Source organism: Narcine bancroftii, chromosome 5 (assembly GCF_036971445.1).
Source record: "Narcine bancroftii isolate sNarBan1 chromosome 5, sNarBan1.hap1, whole genome shotgun sequence".
Taxonomy (NCBI): Eukaryota; Metazoa; Chordata; class Chondrichthyes; order Torpediniformes; family Narcinidae; genus Narcine; species Narcine bancroftii.
The window spans coordinates 61201660-61220246 of NC_091473.1; the positions used below are offsets into that span (position 1 = coordinate 61201660).

At 42.2% G+C, this 18587-nt stretch overlaps 1 protein-coding gene across 4 annotated transcripts in view; it reads left to right on the forward strand.

Annotated features, from left to right (window-relative positions):
• Nucleotides 1-15899, forward strand: part of LOC138763427 (probable voltage-dependent R-type calcium channel subunit alpha-1E) — a 252290-nt gene extending 236391 nt beyond the window's left edge. For all 4 annotated transcript variants that reach the window (XM_069937538.1, XM_069937542.1, XM_069937541.1 and 1 more), the window contains exons 43-46: nt 9934-10032; nt 11606-11774; nt 12870-13033; nt 15323-15899. In XM_069937538.1, coding sequence (XP_069793639.1) covers nt 9934-10032; nt 11606-11774; nt 12870-13033; nt 15323-15850 — 960 coding nt within the window. In that variant the 3' untranslated portion in view covers nt 15851-15899. The remainder of the gene's footprint in view (nt 1-9933; nt 10033-11605; nt 11775-12869; nt 13034-15322) is intronic.
• Nucleotides 15900-18587: the final 2688 nt, after the last annotated feature.

The window sequence follows — 18587 nt, forward strand, 5'->3', positions numbered from 1 at the left end:
CCCAGTTAAGAATCCAATTTCCAAGTAACTTCAATACATTTTCTTGCTATTTCTTGCTATCTAGTTGCTATTTTCACAAACTTCTGTTGAGTAGGGGAAAGGACTAATTTATGTGTAGTTCCTTCAACATTACCTAACAAAAACAAATCAGGATTTTGCAGATATACAGTATTAGAAATTTGTTCCAGTAATTCCCTTACTTTTACCAAAATTCTTACTTTTGGACTCATCCATGTAGAGTGCAGAAAGGTACCTTCCTCTATACCACATCTAAAACATTTATTTGATAAATCCGATTTTACAGTGTAATGTATAGATGATGTAAAAAATTATATTGTACTAATCTATATTGTACATTAATTGTATTTGACATGAAATCTCTACACAAATCATCCACAGTTGCTCATCAATTGTAACATTGAGATCCTGTTCCCATTTCTGTTTAGATTTGTATAATCCCGGATTAGATGTTGCTCTCTGTAATTACAAGTACATTGCAGAAGTAAATTTCCATACTGGACCTCACCGAATAAGAGTTTCCACATCACTATATGGCGGTAGTAAACTCTCTGGTCCAAATTTGTCCGTTAAAAATCACTTTATTTGAAAATAACAAAAAAGTGTATCTCTAGATATTCCATATTTGTCCCTTAATTAAATAAAAGACATTAACTGACCTTGTTCATAACAGTCATCTATTATCTTAATTCCTTTATCATACTACAATTTCAAAAATGTATTGACTTGGGAAAATTATATCAAATTATTTCTGGAACAGATGGGTGTATGGTGATATACCCCCCCCCCCCATCCCAATTTCTCCATCTATCTTGCCCCAGATATCTATTAAATGTTTCAGTAAGGTTGTTTCTTTAATTCCTGACATCAATCTTGAATTCCATTCATAAAGAAAAGTCTTAGATGACTTCTCTCCAATTTTCTCCATTTCTATATTGATCCATGTCAGGGTAATTCCCTCTTTAAAAAAATGCAATAAAATGCATTTGATCTGATCTATAGTACTTGTAAAAATTAGACAATTGCAATGCCCCCTAATTCATATTTCCATGTTAATTTCTGCATAGATACTCTAGACCTTATAGCTTTCTATAAAAATTTCTGAATCCATTTATTTACCTCTTTAGAAAACTGTTGGGGTCTTAAAATAGGTAACATTTGAAATAGATATCGAATTCTTGGGAAAATTTTCATCTTTACACAATTAACTCTTCCTTTTAAAGTTATAGGTAGCTTCATCCATTTCTTTAAATCCTCTTCAACCTTATGAAGTATAGGTAAATAATTCAATTTATACAAATTCTTTAAATTATTATCTGATCTGATCCCTAAATATTTAATCCCATTTTTTGGCCATCTAATCACCTTTGTAAATGGTATAACTTCACTCTTGTCCCAGTTTATCTTATAACTTGAGACTTGTCCATACTTTTCTAATCAGAGAGGGAGTTATCTCAAGGAATACTCAGGCATCCCTGACTACTAGATCTCTGTCAGTTAAAGGAAGTTGAAATTTGCCCATTAGTTACCACTTTTGCCTTTGGATTGACGTTCAATGCTTTAATCCAATTAATAAAAGATTGTCCCAAACCAAATTTGTCCAATACCTTAAAGAGAAAATCCCATTCTAATCTATTGAAGGTCTTTACTGCATCCAAAGCTACTACAATACTTAAATCTCCTCTTGATGGTGCTAAATGGGTAATACTTAATAATCTCACTATATTATCAGCAGTTAGTCTCTTTTTAACAAAACTTGTTTGATCAGGATTTATTAACTTCACTAGTAATTTTTTTATCCTATAAGCCAAAACCTTTGCAACAATTTTATAATCCACATTTAATAAAGATATCAGTCAATTTGAAGCAGGTTTTAAACCTTTTTCTTTCCACTCACATACCACTTTAATTATTTCCTATGCCATAAGTGCTCTGCTGATTAGTAAGGGATTACTTAAGGTGGTATCACAAGATCACAAGAAAAAGGAACAGAAGCAGTCCATTTGGCCCATTGAGTCTGCTCTGTGAAACCTCCCTGAGCTAAACTGTTGTCGCACCTAGTTCCAAGTTCCAGCCTTGTCCCCATGTCCCTTGATACCCTGACTAATTAGATGCCTATCAATTTCCTCTTTAAATTCCCTCAAAGATCCTGCCTCCTCAGCTGCATGTGGCAACAAATTCCACAAATCCACTACCCTCTGGCTAAAGAAATTTCTTCTCATCTCTGTTGTAAATTGGTACTTTTTAATTCTAAGACTGTGCCTTCTTGTCCTGGAATTACCAACAGAGGAAACATCTTTTTTACATCTGCTCTGTCCAACCCATTCATTATTCAAAATGTTATGAGGGCAGAAAGAAAAAGTTTGAAAACTACCATTTTAATTGTACCTAATTGACTCATTATGTGCATGGTTTCATAACTCCAAAGGAAATGGGCCAATGGGGGACTTAAATTTGGTTGAAATATGGCGACGAATTCATCTGACTGAGAAAGATTATTCTTTTTATTCTGCACGTCATGAATCATTTTCAAGAATAGATCTTTTTTTGGTATCAGCTCACTTATAAGGTAGGATTGAACATGTGGAATATAAGAGCAGAATTTTGTCAGACCATTCATTGCTGTTGATTTGTGAGATTGCTGAGAAGGTGAGAATAAATTATCGTTGGAGATTTAATGAGATGTTATTAAAAACGCCTGAATTTATTTTGTATTTGAGAAATCAGATTAAGCTTCTTTTAGAAACAAATGTACAAAGTAGATCTACATTGTGGGATGCTTTAAAATCATATTCACGAGGTCAAATCATTAGTTATGCAGCTAAAGTGAAAAAGAATTATAAGACAGAACTTTTGGAGTTAGAAAAAGAAATTGCGGTATTGGAGAAAACATTTCAGAAAAATGCAACAGAAGAGAATAAGATACAGCTATCTAATTTGAAGCTTCGTTATAATACAAAACAAACCTATAATTATGAGAAATTGATTTTGAGATCAAAGCAGCGTTATTATGAGTTAAGGTGCTGAAAAGATTTAAATTTGGGCCACTCTTTATTGGTTGGGTTAAGGCATTATATACTAATCCTTCCACACGGGTGGTGATAAATGGACAGATTTTGCAGGTATTTAATTTATTTAGATCAACTAGACAGATTGTCACCAGCCTTATTTGCATTGGTTATAGAACCTTTGGCTCAAGCAATTAGACAGAATGTGAATATTAAGGGAATTATTATTGGTCAATAGGAGAATAAAATTATTTGTGGATGATGTGTTGAAATATTTGTCTCAACCTAAGAATTCTTTAGAGCCTTTACAGGATTTATTAAAATATTATAGATCAATATTATACATCAATGATGTGTAAAGATACTACCGATATCTGATTATTCGGATTGTATGCAAATTACTAAATTTAAATGGTCAGATAAGATTAAGTATTTGGGTGTAATTGTAGATAAGGTGTACCAAAACTTCTATGTCTTGAATTATTTACCATTGTTAAATAAGATTAAGTCTGATTTGAATAGATGGAAAGATTTGCCATTAACATTGATTGGCTGGGTAAATTGTGTTAAAATGAATATATACCCTCGTATTCAATATTTGTTTCAATCTATTCCTAGTCCCATACTGGGGAAGTTTTTTTTAAGGAATTAAATAAAGTAATACGCTTGTTTTTGTGGAAAGGTAAATTACCTTGAGTATCTATGCATAAATTGATATGGAAGTATGATTTGGGAGGCCTTTAACTGCCACATTTCCAAAATTATTATCAAGCTGCACAGTTGAAGTTTATTAATAGAATGTTTGCTATTGATCAACCAACGATGTGGGCTAATGTGGAAATGGATTGGATACAGGAAAGATCAATTCATCTCCTTATATATAAATGGAATCTTTTGCTTTTACAACATTACAAACTACCTGTATTGAATCACTTGTTGAGAGTATGGAATAAGTGGAATCAATGTATAGGATTGAAGGATGTGTTTTCAGTTAAAGCCCCATTATATCAGAATCAATTAATTCCATTCTCTATGCATAACCCTTACTTGAAGGACTAGGATTTAAAGGGATTGGTATTAGTGGAAGATTGTTTTGAAGCAGGCTCATTTCTTTCATTTGATAGACTTAGAGATAAGTTTGGTATATCACAGAATACATTATTTGCTTATTATCAAGTATGTGATTTGTTAATGAAGTGTTTTGGTCGAGAATTAATATTACCAAGTAAATCGAAGTTTGAGAAATTAGTTACGGATAAGGGGAAGAAGGGTTTGTTGCAGAAATGTATTTGTTGTTACAAGCAAATATAAAGAAGGTAGATGTATTTAGAATAAGGGATAAATGGGAGCAAGAGTTATCTATTCCTATTTCTGAGGAAGAATGGTCTAATTTATGCTTGGATAGTGTTACAAAATTAAATAATGTACATTATAGTTTAGTTAATTATAATTTTTTACATCAGTTATATTTAACTACTGAAAAATTAAAGAGATATGGTTTTAGTGAGTCTGATTTATGTTTTCGATGTGGGAATCAGACAGGTACTTTTGTGCATTTGGTGTGGGAATGTACAAAGGTTAAACCTTTTTGGGATAAAGTTATTAAATTTTTGAGAGATTTGTTCTAAACAGAATTATATGTGGATCCATGGATGTGTTTACTGGGCTATATGAATCCAATTACAGCACGTTTAGAAAAACCTCAAATTGCATTTATTTGATTGGGGTTGGCTGTGGCCAGAAAATGTACAGCAGTAACTTGGAAAAATGATGTTGAGTTAAGCGTACAAAGATGGCACAAAGAAATTCAATCATGTTTGAATTTGGAGAAGATAACGTGTAATTTGCAAAATAATTACTTTTTTTTGTTAAAATGTGGACCTTGTATTTGGAATGTATGGATTTAAATGTAGATACTTTATTTGTGTTTAAAGATGCAGATTGACATACCGCAACTTAACCTATTCTGATTTAATATAAATGTTTTTTTCTATATATAATCTCCAAGGGGGAGGGTAGTAGGGGGTGGGATAGTTTGGAGGGGGTGGGATGGGGGTTATAATGAGTAGATTTAGTTTTATATTTGTATTTTGTAAAACATTAAATACATTTTTCCAAAAAAAAAGGAAATGGGCCAATGACAATTTTTCTCAAGCAAAATATTTCAGTATTTCCGTGATTCTCAACCTTCCCTTCCCCCTCATATACTACCTTAGCAATCCCTTACTAATCACAGAGCATCAATGGCATAGGGATTACTTAAAGTCATATGTGAGTGGAAAGAAAAAGGTTGAGAAGCACTGTTTTAAAGATCTCTCTCTTTTTTTTGGTATTCCCATAATTATCACAGTGGAAAAAGATTCAGGTCACTGAAACCTATTGGATCATATCCTTAAACAGAGGAAGCAATAAATCTTTAAATTCCTTATAAAATTCAGCTGAGAGGTGTCTTCTCCTGGTGCCTAATTGGCCTGTAATGTACTCATTACTTATTTAATTTCTAACTGATCAATGGGAGAATTTAGTTTTGACTGCTCTTCCAAAAATATGCAGGCAAATATATTTGGGATAGTCAATTTTATTGTCATCTTTTAAAGATTTTGAACTATACAATTTTGAATAAAAGTTTTGAAAAGAATCATTTATCTCTTATGGTTTATAACTAATATGAGTAGGGCTTTTCTGGATAGCATTTATAGTTCTAGAAGTTCATTCCATTTTCAACTGCCATGCTAATACTTTGTGTGATCGTTCACCGAGTTCATGGTATCTTTGCTTGGTTCTCATTATTGCTTTTTTCCGTTCTATAAATCTGCATAGTATTATACTGTTTTTTTTGTTAATTAATGACCACCTTCTATCCTCAGACGTGTGAATATGCAAATCTTTTTTCCATACCTGTTATCTCGCATTCAAGTTTATCCAGTTCCTTCATATAGACTTTCTTTCTCTTCGATGTATAACTTATAATTTGTTCCCACAAATATACTTTCAGTGCATCCCAAATCACAAATTTGTCAGTTACTGAATATAAATTAATCTCACAAAACAATCGAATTTACTCACATACAAAAGCACAAAAATCTGACCTTTTTAGAAGCAAACTATTTAATCTTCATCTATAGACTGGTTTTTCCTTATCAGGCATTTCAATCTGTACCAATAAAGGTGAATGGTCAGACAAAATTCCTAGAATACTTTACCTTGAAGCTGTGCTGAAAGTAAGAACAAGTCTATTCTGAGATATGAATCATGTCGTTTTGAATTAAAAAAATAATCCCTTTCAGTTGGATGTAGTCTCCGCCATATATCTATTAAGTTCAGATCTTTCATTAAAGTCAATGTTGTTTTTGCTGCTCTGCTTCTATTAGTTCCTCTTGAAGATCTATCTAATAACAGATCTAGACAGAACTTAAAATCTCCTCCTACCATTATATTCTCATGAGAATTCACTAGGTTTAGGAAGGTTTCCTGTAGAAACTTCTCATCGTCTGCATTCTTCTTCTTTGGCTTGGCTTCGCGGACGAAGATTTATGGAGGGGGTAAAAGTTCACGTCAGCTGCAGGCTCGATTGTGGCTGACAAGTCCGATGCGGGACAGGCAGACACGGTTGCAGCGGCTGCAGGGGAAAATTGGTTGGTTGCGGTTGGGTGTTGGGTTTTTCCTCCTTTGTCTTTTGTCAGTGAGGTGGGCTCTGCGGTCTTCTTCAAAGGAGGTTGCTGCCCGCCGAACTGTGAGGCGCCAAGATGCACGGTTTGAGGCGATATCAGCCCACTGGCGGTGGTCAATGTGGCAGGCACCAAGAGATTTCTTTAGGCAGTCCTTGTACCTCTTCTTTGGTGCACCTCTGTCACGGTGGCCAGTGGAGAGCTCGCCATATAACACGATCTTGGGAAGGCGATGGTCCTCCATTCTGGAGACGTGACCCACCCAGCGCAGCTGGATCTTCAGCAGCGTGGACTCGATGCTGTCGGCCTCTGCCATCTCGAGTACTTCAATGTTAGGGATGAAGTCGCTCCAATGAATGTTGAGGATGGAGCGGAGACAACGCTGGTGGAAGCGTTCTAGGATCCATGGGTGATGCCGGTAGAGGACCCATGATTCGGAGCCGAACAGGAGTGTGGGTATGACAACGGCTCTGTATACGCTTATCTTTGTGAGGTTTTTCAGTCGGTTGTTTTTCCAGACTCTTTTGTGTAGTCTTCCAAAGGCGCTATTTGCCTTGGCGAGTCTGTTGCCTATCTCGTTGTTGATCCTTGCATCTGATGAAATGGTGCAGCCGAGTTAGTAAACTGGTTGACCATTTTGAGTTTTGTGTGCCCGATGGAGATGTGGGGGGGCTGGTAGTCATGGTGGGGAGCTGGCTGATGGAGGACCTCCGTTTTCCTCAGGCTGACTTCCAGGCCAAACATTTTGGCAGTTTCCGCAAAACAGGACATCAAGCGCTGAAGAGCTGGCTCTGAATCGGCAACTAAAGCGGCATCATCTGCAAAGAGTAGTTCACGGACAAGTTTCTCTTGTGTAAATTTGGCAATGAACAATAACGAACCTACCTCCTGGATCTGTCTCAACATGTTGGACGTCACTTGGAAGATTTTTATTAAATAAAATTGCTTCTCCTGCCTGATTTTGAATTGAATAAAGAAGAAACAACATGGCCAACCCAATCTCATTTCAATTTTAAGTGCTCTTTTTCTGTCAAATGTTTCTTATAAAAAGGCTATGTCTACAGCCATCTTTTTAATGTGTGCTTATATTTTTTTTCCATTTGATGGTTCTATTAATCCTGTTTATATTAAAATTTAAGAGTTTTATCAATTTACTCATTACTCTATAATTAACTTTTAGTTCTAAAACCTTGTCCCGCAAACCTCCACCAAGCAGTTAAATAATTCTGCATCCTCCGTGCTTGATCTCTGCCCACCTGACAATCCAAGAATGAAAAGAATAAATATGAATAGAAAGTAAAGTCAAGTACCTTGCTAAATATAATACTATTTAACAGAATGTACGAAAATGAATCCCCCCACCTCCTCCAGCAGTCCCTGATTAGTGTAACAAGGGGAGATTCAAGAGACTGATGGCCATTGGAAAGAAACAGATTTTGAACCTAGAGGTGCTGGTCGCAGGCTTCTGTACCTTCTGCCCAAAGGTAGCAGTGAGAAGAGGTTGTGGCCAGGGTGATGGGGATCTTTTAAGAAGTTAGCTGCCTTCTTCAGACAGAACCTCATACAGATGTCTGCAGTGGGTGGGAGGTCAGAGCCTGTGACGGACCTGGCTATATTTGCTGACTTTTGGAGCTTTCTGCATTCCTGGGCAGTGGGATTCTCAAACCAGACTGTGATGCACCTGTGGAAATTTGATACAGAAGAATAGGGAAAATAGAAGATTAACCTCAATGGGTGTCTGATGGTTAGTACAGATTTGATAGTGAGAAGACCTTGCTTCCTCACTGAATAGTTGTAACATTAGACACTTTAATTTATTTTTGTGCTGTTACTCCACTTCTCTTAGATTAACAGCACAAAAAGAAATAAATATGCATGATTAAATGTGTTATAATTATTTTTCACATTAACCTGGATAAATGTACAAATTCTGATAATTTATACATTTATAAATGCATAATTTTATAATATATTCATTTATAATTGAATGAATTTTATGATTTGCATATAAAATGTAAAATATATTCATTTTACATTTTATATCCAATAAAAAGATCATCTTTATCAATTATCCTTTTTTGTAACCATTTTCATTCACCTGGTCTGACTAATTGGAAATATATTGGGATGTTTAAAGTCCTCTCCATTCCTGACAGATACTTGTTTTCTTTGCTCATTTTGAGACTTTAAGTAAAGATATTAAAAAGTACATTAAAAAACTTTCAAATTCCACAGACTTTTTGGAGTTTTTTTAAATTGAATGATAGTTTTCGTGCAGAAATGTTAGTTACTGGGTGACAAGAAGGCCAGCCAGTGGTTTTTCAAGTCTGCCTGGGGATGAATGATCTGGGATGGTGAGATGCTGGCATCCATTTATCCAGACTTCCCATCATACATAGTGACTCCAATGGAAACAACGGAATGTTTGAAAGTTGTGGTAACTTAGGTTTGTGGCTGATGCACTTGGTCTCGAGTCTTGACTCTGGACACTGGATTTTTTGGTACCATGTTTCAAGGTACAAGCTCCTTTACTGTCATGTACATAAATACACAGAATATGTTCACTTTTGTTTCCCTGGAGACAACACACAATGTGGTGCCACTGGCCCAGCTCCCCCACCAAAATGAGAAAAAGAAGCAAAAGAGAGTCCCCTCAGAGGCACCGAGTATCTGTGGAACCCATCGCCACCTCCAGTGCTGCCCGCAATCTGCACTCCCATAATTCCGTAGCCGCACGGCCTCCTGTCTGTTGCAATGGGGCATCAGAGTCTATCTCCTCAGTCAACTGGTTCCTGACCCCTGATACAATCAGGATGTTTTCAACACCCAAGCCCCTTCAGGAGCCCCTGCACACCATTAGCACCCTCATGGACCCCAATACCTATATCTGGTTCCCATGAACCCATCTCCACCAGCCTGCTGCCTGGTGTAAGTCATCAAGCCACTGAGAATCTTCTGGTCCACAGCTGTATGATCTCCCACCCTGTCAGGTCCTCTCCTGGGCCTCTCCTTCTCAGTGAGGATGGGGGCATGGAGTCTGGTACTCTGCTGCAGTCTGCTGCTTCCCCGGAACCCACAACCCTCGTGGTCTGAGCTGCTGAATGTGGGTGCTGCCATCTTGATCACGAACCGCCTTGGGTTCTCCAGTGTTTTAAAAAAAACCTTCCACCTTTCTGCAGGGGCTTTAAACTACATATTGATCAATATTGAGTGTACCTCTTTTGGTCTGGACTCTGCAGGAACTGAAGAAAATAAAGCTGGAATATCCTCATTATGGTCACTATCTACCCATTGAAAACCAAGGCCGGGCAGTGTCCATGCCCCGACTGGAAATTGAGGTAAATGACACCCCCTCCTTTCTGCCTCAAGGCCAAGACACTTGCTTTTTGCTCCACATCTACCAACACTGTGAAGAAACCTCTCCAAACTGCTCTCCCATTCCATTATCTGTGGAGTTGATGGATGATTGGCTCTGTAATCTGGGAATCAAAGTGTTCCGATTACGGCTCTAAAATCTATTCACAACGAGGTTAATCTTTTCTTTGCCTGTGCTGTTCAATGTTTCACTGTCATCACCATTCACTGCACTGAAGCTTGCCCAACTCTGATGAATTTGTACCTGTACTATCATGGCTTCAATGACCATTTCCCATTGGACACCAAGTCCACGTGTGGGGAAAATTTAGAATCACCTTTTATGCACCAGACAATTGAACCTCAAGAGTGAATGATCTTGGGTTTTTTGCCTGGATGCGATGGGGTTCAAAGTTCGGTCTCAATGTGGCTCACTCAAGGAGTTGCCCTTGATCTATTAGGATCCAGCAGCAACATGCTTTTGGAATGAGCTCACCCAAAGAGACAAAGCCAAAGCTGGAGACAGGCAGACCCAGGTGAGGTCATCCTTAACATAGGGATGTCAAGATTGGAATGGAAAGGCTGGCACATTTGAGAAGACAATTGAAAAAAATCATGCAGCCCACAAACTACCAAAGGTGATGCCTACCAGCACTAACCCCACCTGCCCACAGTGGGCCTGCCTCCAACTCCACCTTTCCCATCTAAATACCAATCCATATGCCTTCTAAACATCGGATTGTCCCTCTCTCTCCACCACCTCCTCTGGCAGCTCCTTCCACATCCCCACCACCCTCTGCATGAAAAACACCTCTCAGAACACCTTCAAAATTCTCACCTTAAGCCTGAGCCCTCCAGTTCTGCTATGGGGTGGGGGGGGAAGGCTGACTATCTACCTAAATGATGTCACTCCTCAGCCTCCTTGGCCCAGTGGGAATGAACCCAGCCTATCCAATCCCTCCTTATAACAACAGCCCTCCATTCCAGGCAGCCTGCTGGAGGGATCTCATCTGCACCCTTTCTATTTCTATCGCATCTGTCCTCTAGTGCAGTGACTGGAACTGGACACCATGTTCCAAATACAGTCTGGCCAATGCCTTGAGCAGCTGCATCATGACATCCCATCTCTTGTACTCATTGCCCTGGGCTATGAAGGCAAGCATAACCAACTGCCTCCTTCACCACCCCATCCACCCATGTCACCACTTCAGAGAGCTATGGACCTGCACCCCAAGACCTCCCTGTATATCAAAACTCCGAAGGTCCCTGCCACCTTGTGATCTCTCAGAGTAACTTTCCACACACTTGCCTTGAGCAAATTCCATCTGCCACGGTTGCCCCCAACTTTCCAACTGAGCTGAGGAGGAGCTTGAGCAATGGAACTGAACTCAGAGAATTGCCAATGCTCATTTATCAGCAGTAGAAGGACAGATATCCACGAGTGGATCACCAGCTGGTGAAATCGTGGGAATGAAAGTGACTGTTCTTGTTACATCTGTCTTGATACATGAGTCAACCCACTGAAGAGTTAGACATTGGTTGTTCTTGTGATGACAGTCAGCCGAAGACACAAGCCCCTTGAAGCGCTCGCTCTCCACCTTTGCTGCCAACCATTCAAATAGCACCTGGCTCAATGAATACTCATTGGAGAGAGCTGGTCCGGAGGACCTTTACAAAAGGTGGAGCCGAAGACCACTCCGGCCGCCCAGCAGGTCTTCAAATGCAGGTAGGCATTGGACCTGACAGTGTTGAGGTCAACATGTGGAGAGGTTGTCTGACTGGGTGAGTGAGGAAGGATTGGGTTTCAGTTGATCCCACAGACTCCCGATCACAAGCCAGGGTGATCTTGGGGCTCGTTTGGGCTCTGACCCATGTTTCTGATGCTGGAAGTTCACCAATGAGTTGCAGCTATCCACTTTCATCCAACCAACAATCCCTGCTGGGGGCCTGTCCCACACAGGGGATTGTTAATTGAAATCTCTCGTCGATCAGGATAAGAGGTGGCAAGATTTCTGCAAAGGCACACAATGGAGATCTCACAATGTGACAGAGAAAGTCAGTGACAAAGGAGCGCAGGAAACCGACAGGATGCACACTCGCCTGAATCCTCACTCTTATTTATGCATTCACCTGTGTGTTCACTTTCAGTTACACACTCATCCATCTGTTCACTTAGTTACACAAAGACCTGTATGTTCACACTCAGTTACACAGTGACCTTTGTGTTCCCACTCAGTTACACACTGACGTATGAGTTCACATTCAGTTACACACTGGACCTGTGTATTCACACTCAGTTTCACACTGACCTGTGTGTTCACACTCAGTTACACACTGACCTGTGTGTTCACATTTAGTTATACATTGACCCATGTGATCACACTCAATTACACACTGATCCATGTGTTCAAACTTAGTTACACACCGACTTGAGCAATATGGGCTTGACATCTGTCAGCTCAGCATTTTGACTCCTGATGACCCCTCAAGTCATTGGCAATCCTCACACGGGAGATCATCAACTGAAACCCCATCTATTTTTCTTCCCTCAGTTGCTGCCTGATTGAGCCTCCTTTCCATCTGATTCGTCTGTGTTGCATGTCCAGCTTGCTGCCTGATTATATTCTGTCTTGACCCAGATCAGCTCTAATTACACACCTGTTTGTCTGGGCTTTACCATCCGCTGCCGTCCAGGTTTCTATCCATCGAACTCTTCCCCACTCTGCTTCCCTGCTCCAGCCATCCGGTTGAACTTGCTCATGACGGGTTCTCAGCAAGGCCGGGGTTTGATTGATCTCTCCCTCGGCCGACCCTTTCACAGGCAGCCGGGAGAGAGGCCGATCCAGGGAGAGAAAGCATCTGCTCTCACCAGAGAGGTCTGTCTGCAGCACGGGGCAGTGTGCTCACCCATCACAGCACGGGGGCCTGGACCAGCGGTTGTCTCGATCTCCCAGCCCAGGATATTCGCACCGACCACGGGAACAGGTAGGTCTCGGGCTCAGACTCCTACCCACTGAGCTCTGATCAGCTCAGGCCTTTAGTGCCAGCACAGAGGAGAATGCAAAGGTCCTGCTGCACGTATGTACCAATCTAATGTCACGGCGAAGGGCTGCTACACTCCACTTTTGCATGCAGTGTTTGCAGATGCCACTCCTTCCCCCCTCCCTCTTACCTCCTCGACACACACACCACCCACTCACCCCCACCATCCTTGCTTGCATGGAAACAGTTAGTAATGGCAGTTGTGTCAGAGAATACCATGGGAAACAGATTCAGGCAGAAAAATAGCAGATGAAGTTTAATCTGGGCAAGCGCTGAGGGGAAATGCAATAAAACAAGGGTTGATCGGCAGGGGAGTGAGATGAGATGATTTTAACAACTTGATTGGCATGGACAAGTTGGACTAAAGCACCTGTTTCTATGCTATAAAACCCTCTGACTCCATGCTGTGCCACATAATGAAGAAAAACCCATGAGCCCATGGCCCCTCTACTTTGTCAGAGTCTCCCAAACTCACAATACTTCCTGCAGATGATACCTTTGGAAGGGTCAGAGAAGTCCAGGCAAACCACTCATCTGTTCACACTGCGAAGTAAGAAAGCCAGACTGAATTCCATCCTGAAAAGGTCATGCTCTCATCTCTGTGTCAGGAGGTGGTGAATGTAAACTGCACAATAGAAGCTGAATATACAGACAAATATTTCAGTCCAATACTGTTGAGATATTAAACCATGGCATAAAAGATATGTTGGTGTGATTGTGGAGCTGCCTTGGCCTTTGTGCTTTATCTTTCCATCAAGTGTGAAGTGTGGAACTTTGGGAGATCAAATGTTCAGAGAATGTATGCAATTAATGGCAGGATTCATTGATAGGATGGATTCAGAGAGATATGGACCAAACATGGGCAAGTGGGATAAGTGTGGGACAATTCTAGTCTCCCCACTGCAGGAAAGATTGGATACTTTGGAAAGGGGACAGAAGAGATTTATAGAATGTTAGGCCCACAATACTGTGCTGACCTATATATTGCCTAGCTTAGAGGTTGTAAATTGTGGGGAGAGGTTGGACAAAATTCTTTTGTTTTCTCTGGAGTGTTAGAAGCTAAGGGAAGATCTAATGGAGGTTTATAAAATCATGAGAGCCATTGATAGGACAGACAGTCAGAATCTTTTCCCCAGAATGAAAGTGTCACGCACTGGAGAACATGCATTCAGGGGTGGGGGGGGGGGGGGGGGGGGGTGGTGGAGATCAAGAGAGATATGTATGGCAAATATTTTACATGGGAGTGTTAAATATCTGGATTGGGTTTTCAGGGGTAATGGTGAAAACAGACACAAAAGTAATGTTTAAGGAGTAGTGTTCCAGATAGACACATGGATATGAAGGAATGGAGGGATAGTGATCAGCAGCAAGTTCATATTAGTGTTCAGCACAGCCACATGTGCCGAAGATACTCGTCCTGTGCTAGACTGGTCTACATTCTCAGGTTATCCCCCCTCATCATCCAATCTTCTCTCCACCCCACCTTTCCCTCCTCCCTTCACAGACACAGTCTGCCCACTGCCCACAATGCCTTGGCACCTTTCAAGCAACTTCTGCCAGAATGCATCTTCACCCAGTATTCCTTTCCCTTGGGCCACTGAGGGAATGTTGGAATGTGGGAAATATAGCCACCTTTACTGTGCCACCCACCCTCCCCCCCCCCCCCCCCACATGCTGTGCTGTGTGTATGGTTCGCACAAGAACCCTCATGTATAATCCCAAGCCAAGGACATCTCCTTTCATCCAACTGCTCCTCATCCCTGCACTGGACAGCTCAGGACACCTAACCTCACCCAGTGCCCTGGGTGGGATCTGAACCAGGGCACCGAGAACTGTGACTCTCAGTGATGGAACATGGACAGTGGGGTCATACAGCACAGGAATTGATCCCATGCACCCTCTCTAACACTATCTCACTCTGCCAGTTATATGGTGACTAGATAGGGTTCACAGAATAATCCCGGGGTATTATAATGGGGTGACCTTCAGAATTCCCCCAGGGGATTTATGGAATAATCCCCAAAGAATTATAGTGGGCTGACCCTCAGAATTCCCCCAGTGGTGTTTACGGAATAATTCCCAGGGAATTATAATGGGCTGACCCTCAGTATTCCCCCTGGTGAGGTTTACAAGATAATGCCCAGGAAACTATAGTGGGTCACCCATCCGGGAGGCAGGGTGAGCAAAGGAATGTCTGTTTTTTAAAGTACTCTCTTCTTTCTGTGTCTCCAGGTTAACAGTTCTGTGAGTGAGAGCCCAGTCCCTTCCAGTTCTGGGACAAGCCCTCCCAAGCAAGGACAGAGACAGCTCCCACAAACCCCCTCCAAGCCCAGGCCTCTTGTTTCCTACTCCCCTGTGGCACAGCGAGGTGACATCTCTGGTCAGAGCAGCCCGACGTGCAAGGAGACCCGATACCAGTCACTGAGGGTGCAGCCAAGCAAGGCTCTGTGGAGCGAGTCCCCGGGCCTGAGCAGGGAGAGTGAGAGCCAACACTCTACGCCGCTGCGCTACATATCGGAGCCCTCCCTCACCCTTCACGATGGCCCGGGCAGCCTGGACCAAGCCCTGGGTGAGGAAACGCTCACCTTCGAGGCTGCTGTGGCTACAAGCCTCGGCAGGTCCCACACCATCTCGTCTGCTCCCCCTCTCCGCCAAGGCTGGCATCTGCCCAACGGAAGTTACCGCACACGTATGATGCAGAGCGGGGCACCTTCCACCCCTGACCCCTACACCCACGCCGAGGAAGACGACAAATGCTAAAACCTGGGTGTGGGCGCAGGGGAGGGGAGGAAGGGGTGGGTGGGAGGAGATCTGATCACAGAGGAGGGGGCAGAGGGAGTAAATGTGCTGAAAAAGGTCCATGAGAGCCTCTCTACTGCTGAAGGGACCAGATGTTTCCAGAAGGTCTTGGCTCCCACTCCTTCTTCCCAACTCCCAGCCACAGCTGGCATGTGTTGGGTCAGTGGCGGGCACCATCTTGGGCAGAGGTGTTGTGCCAGGAGTTTCGGAGAAAAGAACGTTCCAGTAGACATTGCTCTTTTCAGGATGGGGCGAGTTGCCTGGGTCCTTCCATTCATCCATCGGGCAATGGAGGTGGGCGAGGTGGGCAGGCAGAGGGTCAAAGGCAGAGCTCCTTCTCTCCAAGTCCCACGGAACACCCCAAAACCACCAGAGTCCCCATGCCCCACCACGGTGGACAGCAATCTCCTGCCTTTCCTCCTCATCCTTTGATTACCCATTAGCTCTGGATTTGAAAACGCTCGATTCTTTCTGAAAATCTAAACCAAAAAAAGCTGTGCTGTACCAGTGTGGTTCAGGATTTCTCCAAAACAGCAATGGATGGGCAGAATCAGCTGTGTGCAGCATTGGTCGATGCTGAGCCTGGGGACGTTGGATCCTGCCAGCTGTAATTACAGCAGCACCAGACTGACACCTCCAGCTGTGACTACAGTGGGACCACACAGATGTTTCCAGATGTGACAACAGCAGCACCAGACAGACCACCTGTGACTGCAGCGAGACCAGACAAGTATTTCCAGATGTAACAATACAGGACCACTCAGTTGCCTCCAACTGTGACAACAACAGTTCTCCACAGATGTTCCCAGATGTAACAACAGTTCCACACAGATGTTCCCAGATGTAACAACAGTTCCACACAGATGTTCCCACGTGTAACAACAGTTCCACACAGATGTTCCCAGCTGTGATGACAGCATGACTAGACTTGTGTCACCAGCTGTATCTGCAGAGCACTAGACAGATGTTTCCAATGGTGACTGCTTTTCAGTCCAATACAGAAAAATTTGGCAGGACTGATCACTCCTGAGAAGTGCCAAGACCACATACAAATTAAGTGCTGCACTGCTGCCATTTCTGAAATGCATTAATCCAAGAAAACAGAAAAAAAAGTTTTATTTGTAAATAATTGCACATCATCTTTTTGCCACCTCCTGCAAACTATTTCCTCCTCCCTGCCTGAACAATTACCCAATGTGTGCTTCTAGTATGATGCATGGAGTTTGGAAAGTTCTGTCAACCTATTGAGTTCAGTGACTAACTTACTGGCATGTGATTGAGATTTAAAGAAGTGTTTTTTGTTTTCTTTTCCAACATTTGAAATATGTTTAAATTAAGCGCTTGATTTTCAACACAGGATGACCATATCACTCATTGGACTGCATCTGAGTGTCCGCGACTCCCACTCAGCCGTCGGGTCAAGTCTTTTTACATTGTAATTTTGGCACGGCAATGGCCCTTTAAAAAGTGTATTGTGTGGTATTGACAATCAGAATGCTAAACGATGTTTGCTTTGTCCTGGAGCTTTAACTTTTATGTCCAAATCAATAAAAAAAAGCCTTCAGCAGGTGACCATGTTGTGATCCAGTTCAAGAATGATGCTGATGGCTTCCCTTCCTGAAGGCCTTGTCCCTGGTGTGAGAAAAGGCATTCCATACTCTTGAGAACCCCCACAGTTGTGGGGAAGGATGTGAGTAGAGTCCTGTCCTTTGAACATGAGAGTGTCAGTGGATTTATTGTCATATAAGTGGTACAATGCATGACATTCTTGCTTGCTGCAGCCAAACAGGTACTTAAAGTAGAGATTGAAGAGGACAGACAAGCCTTTGTGGTGTTGGAGTTGTCCCTGGCTAGTGTAACAAGGGGAAGTTCATGAGCCTGATAGCTGCTGGATTTCATTCAGTGGGGGGAGGGGTTTTCAGCCATACAGAGGGAATACTTTAGAGAGGGAGGCAATAGAGTGATGTTCACCAATCCAGAACAAGGTGTGAGAGAGCTGAGAGATGGAAGGAGGGGAAGGCAGGGTTGAAGAATGGAGGAGATGTGGGTGTCCCTGGGGTTAGGGGGTGACACCACATCCTTGCATTCTGAGAGGAACCCAACTGACAGCAACCAGACAGCCTGAGGGAGGCCCAGGGGTGGAGGAGGAGGAGGGGTACCCAAGGAACACAGACCTGTCCAGTAAAAAACAGGCCCTTTGGTCCACATGTCCGTGCTGAACATAGACTCCAAATCAAACTAAGACTCTGCTGCTTGCACCTGATAGATATCCCTCCATCCTCTTCATGTGTCTATCTAGAAGCCTCTTAAACACTACTATTGTGTCTGCTTCCATCACTAGATCTGGCAACCCATTCCAGGCATCCAGCATTCTCTGCATAAATGACTTGCCCCACTCAACTTCCTCTCCCTCACCTTTAACAGCTGTCCTCCAGTGTGTGACATTGTTACCCTGGGGAAAACATTCTGACCGTCTACCCTATCAAAGCCTCTCCTGATTTTATGAAGCTCCACCAGGTCTCCCCTCAGCCTCCGATGCTCCAGAGAAAACAACCCACATTTGTCCAACCTTTCCCCATAACTCATGTCCTCTTAACCAGGCAGAATCCTTGTAAACCCCTTCTATCCCCTTTCCAAAGATTCCATATCTTCCTGTAATAGGGTTACCAGAAATGCATGCAGTAATCCATGTATGGCC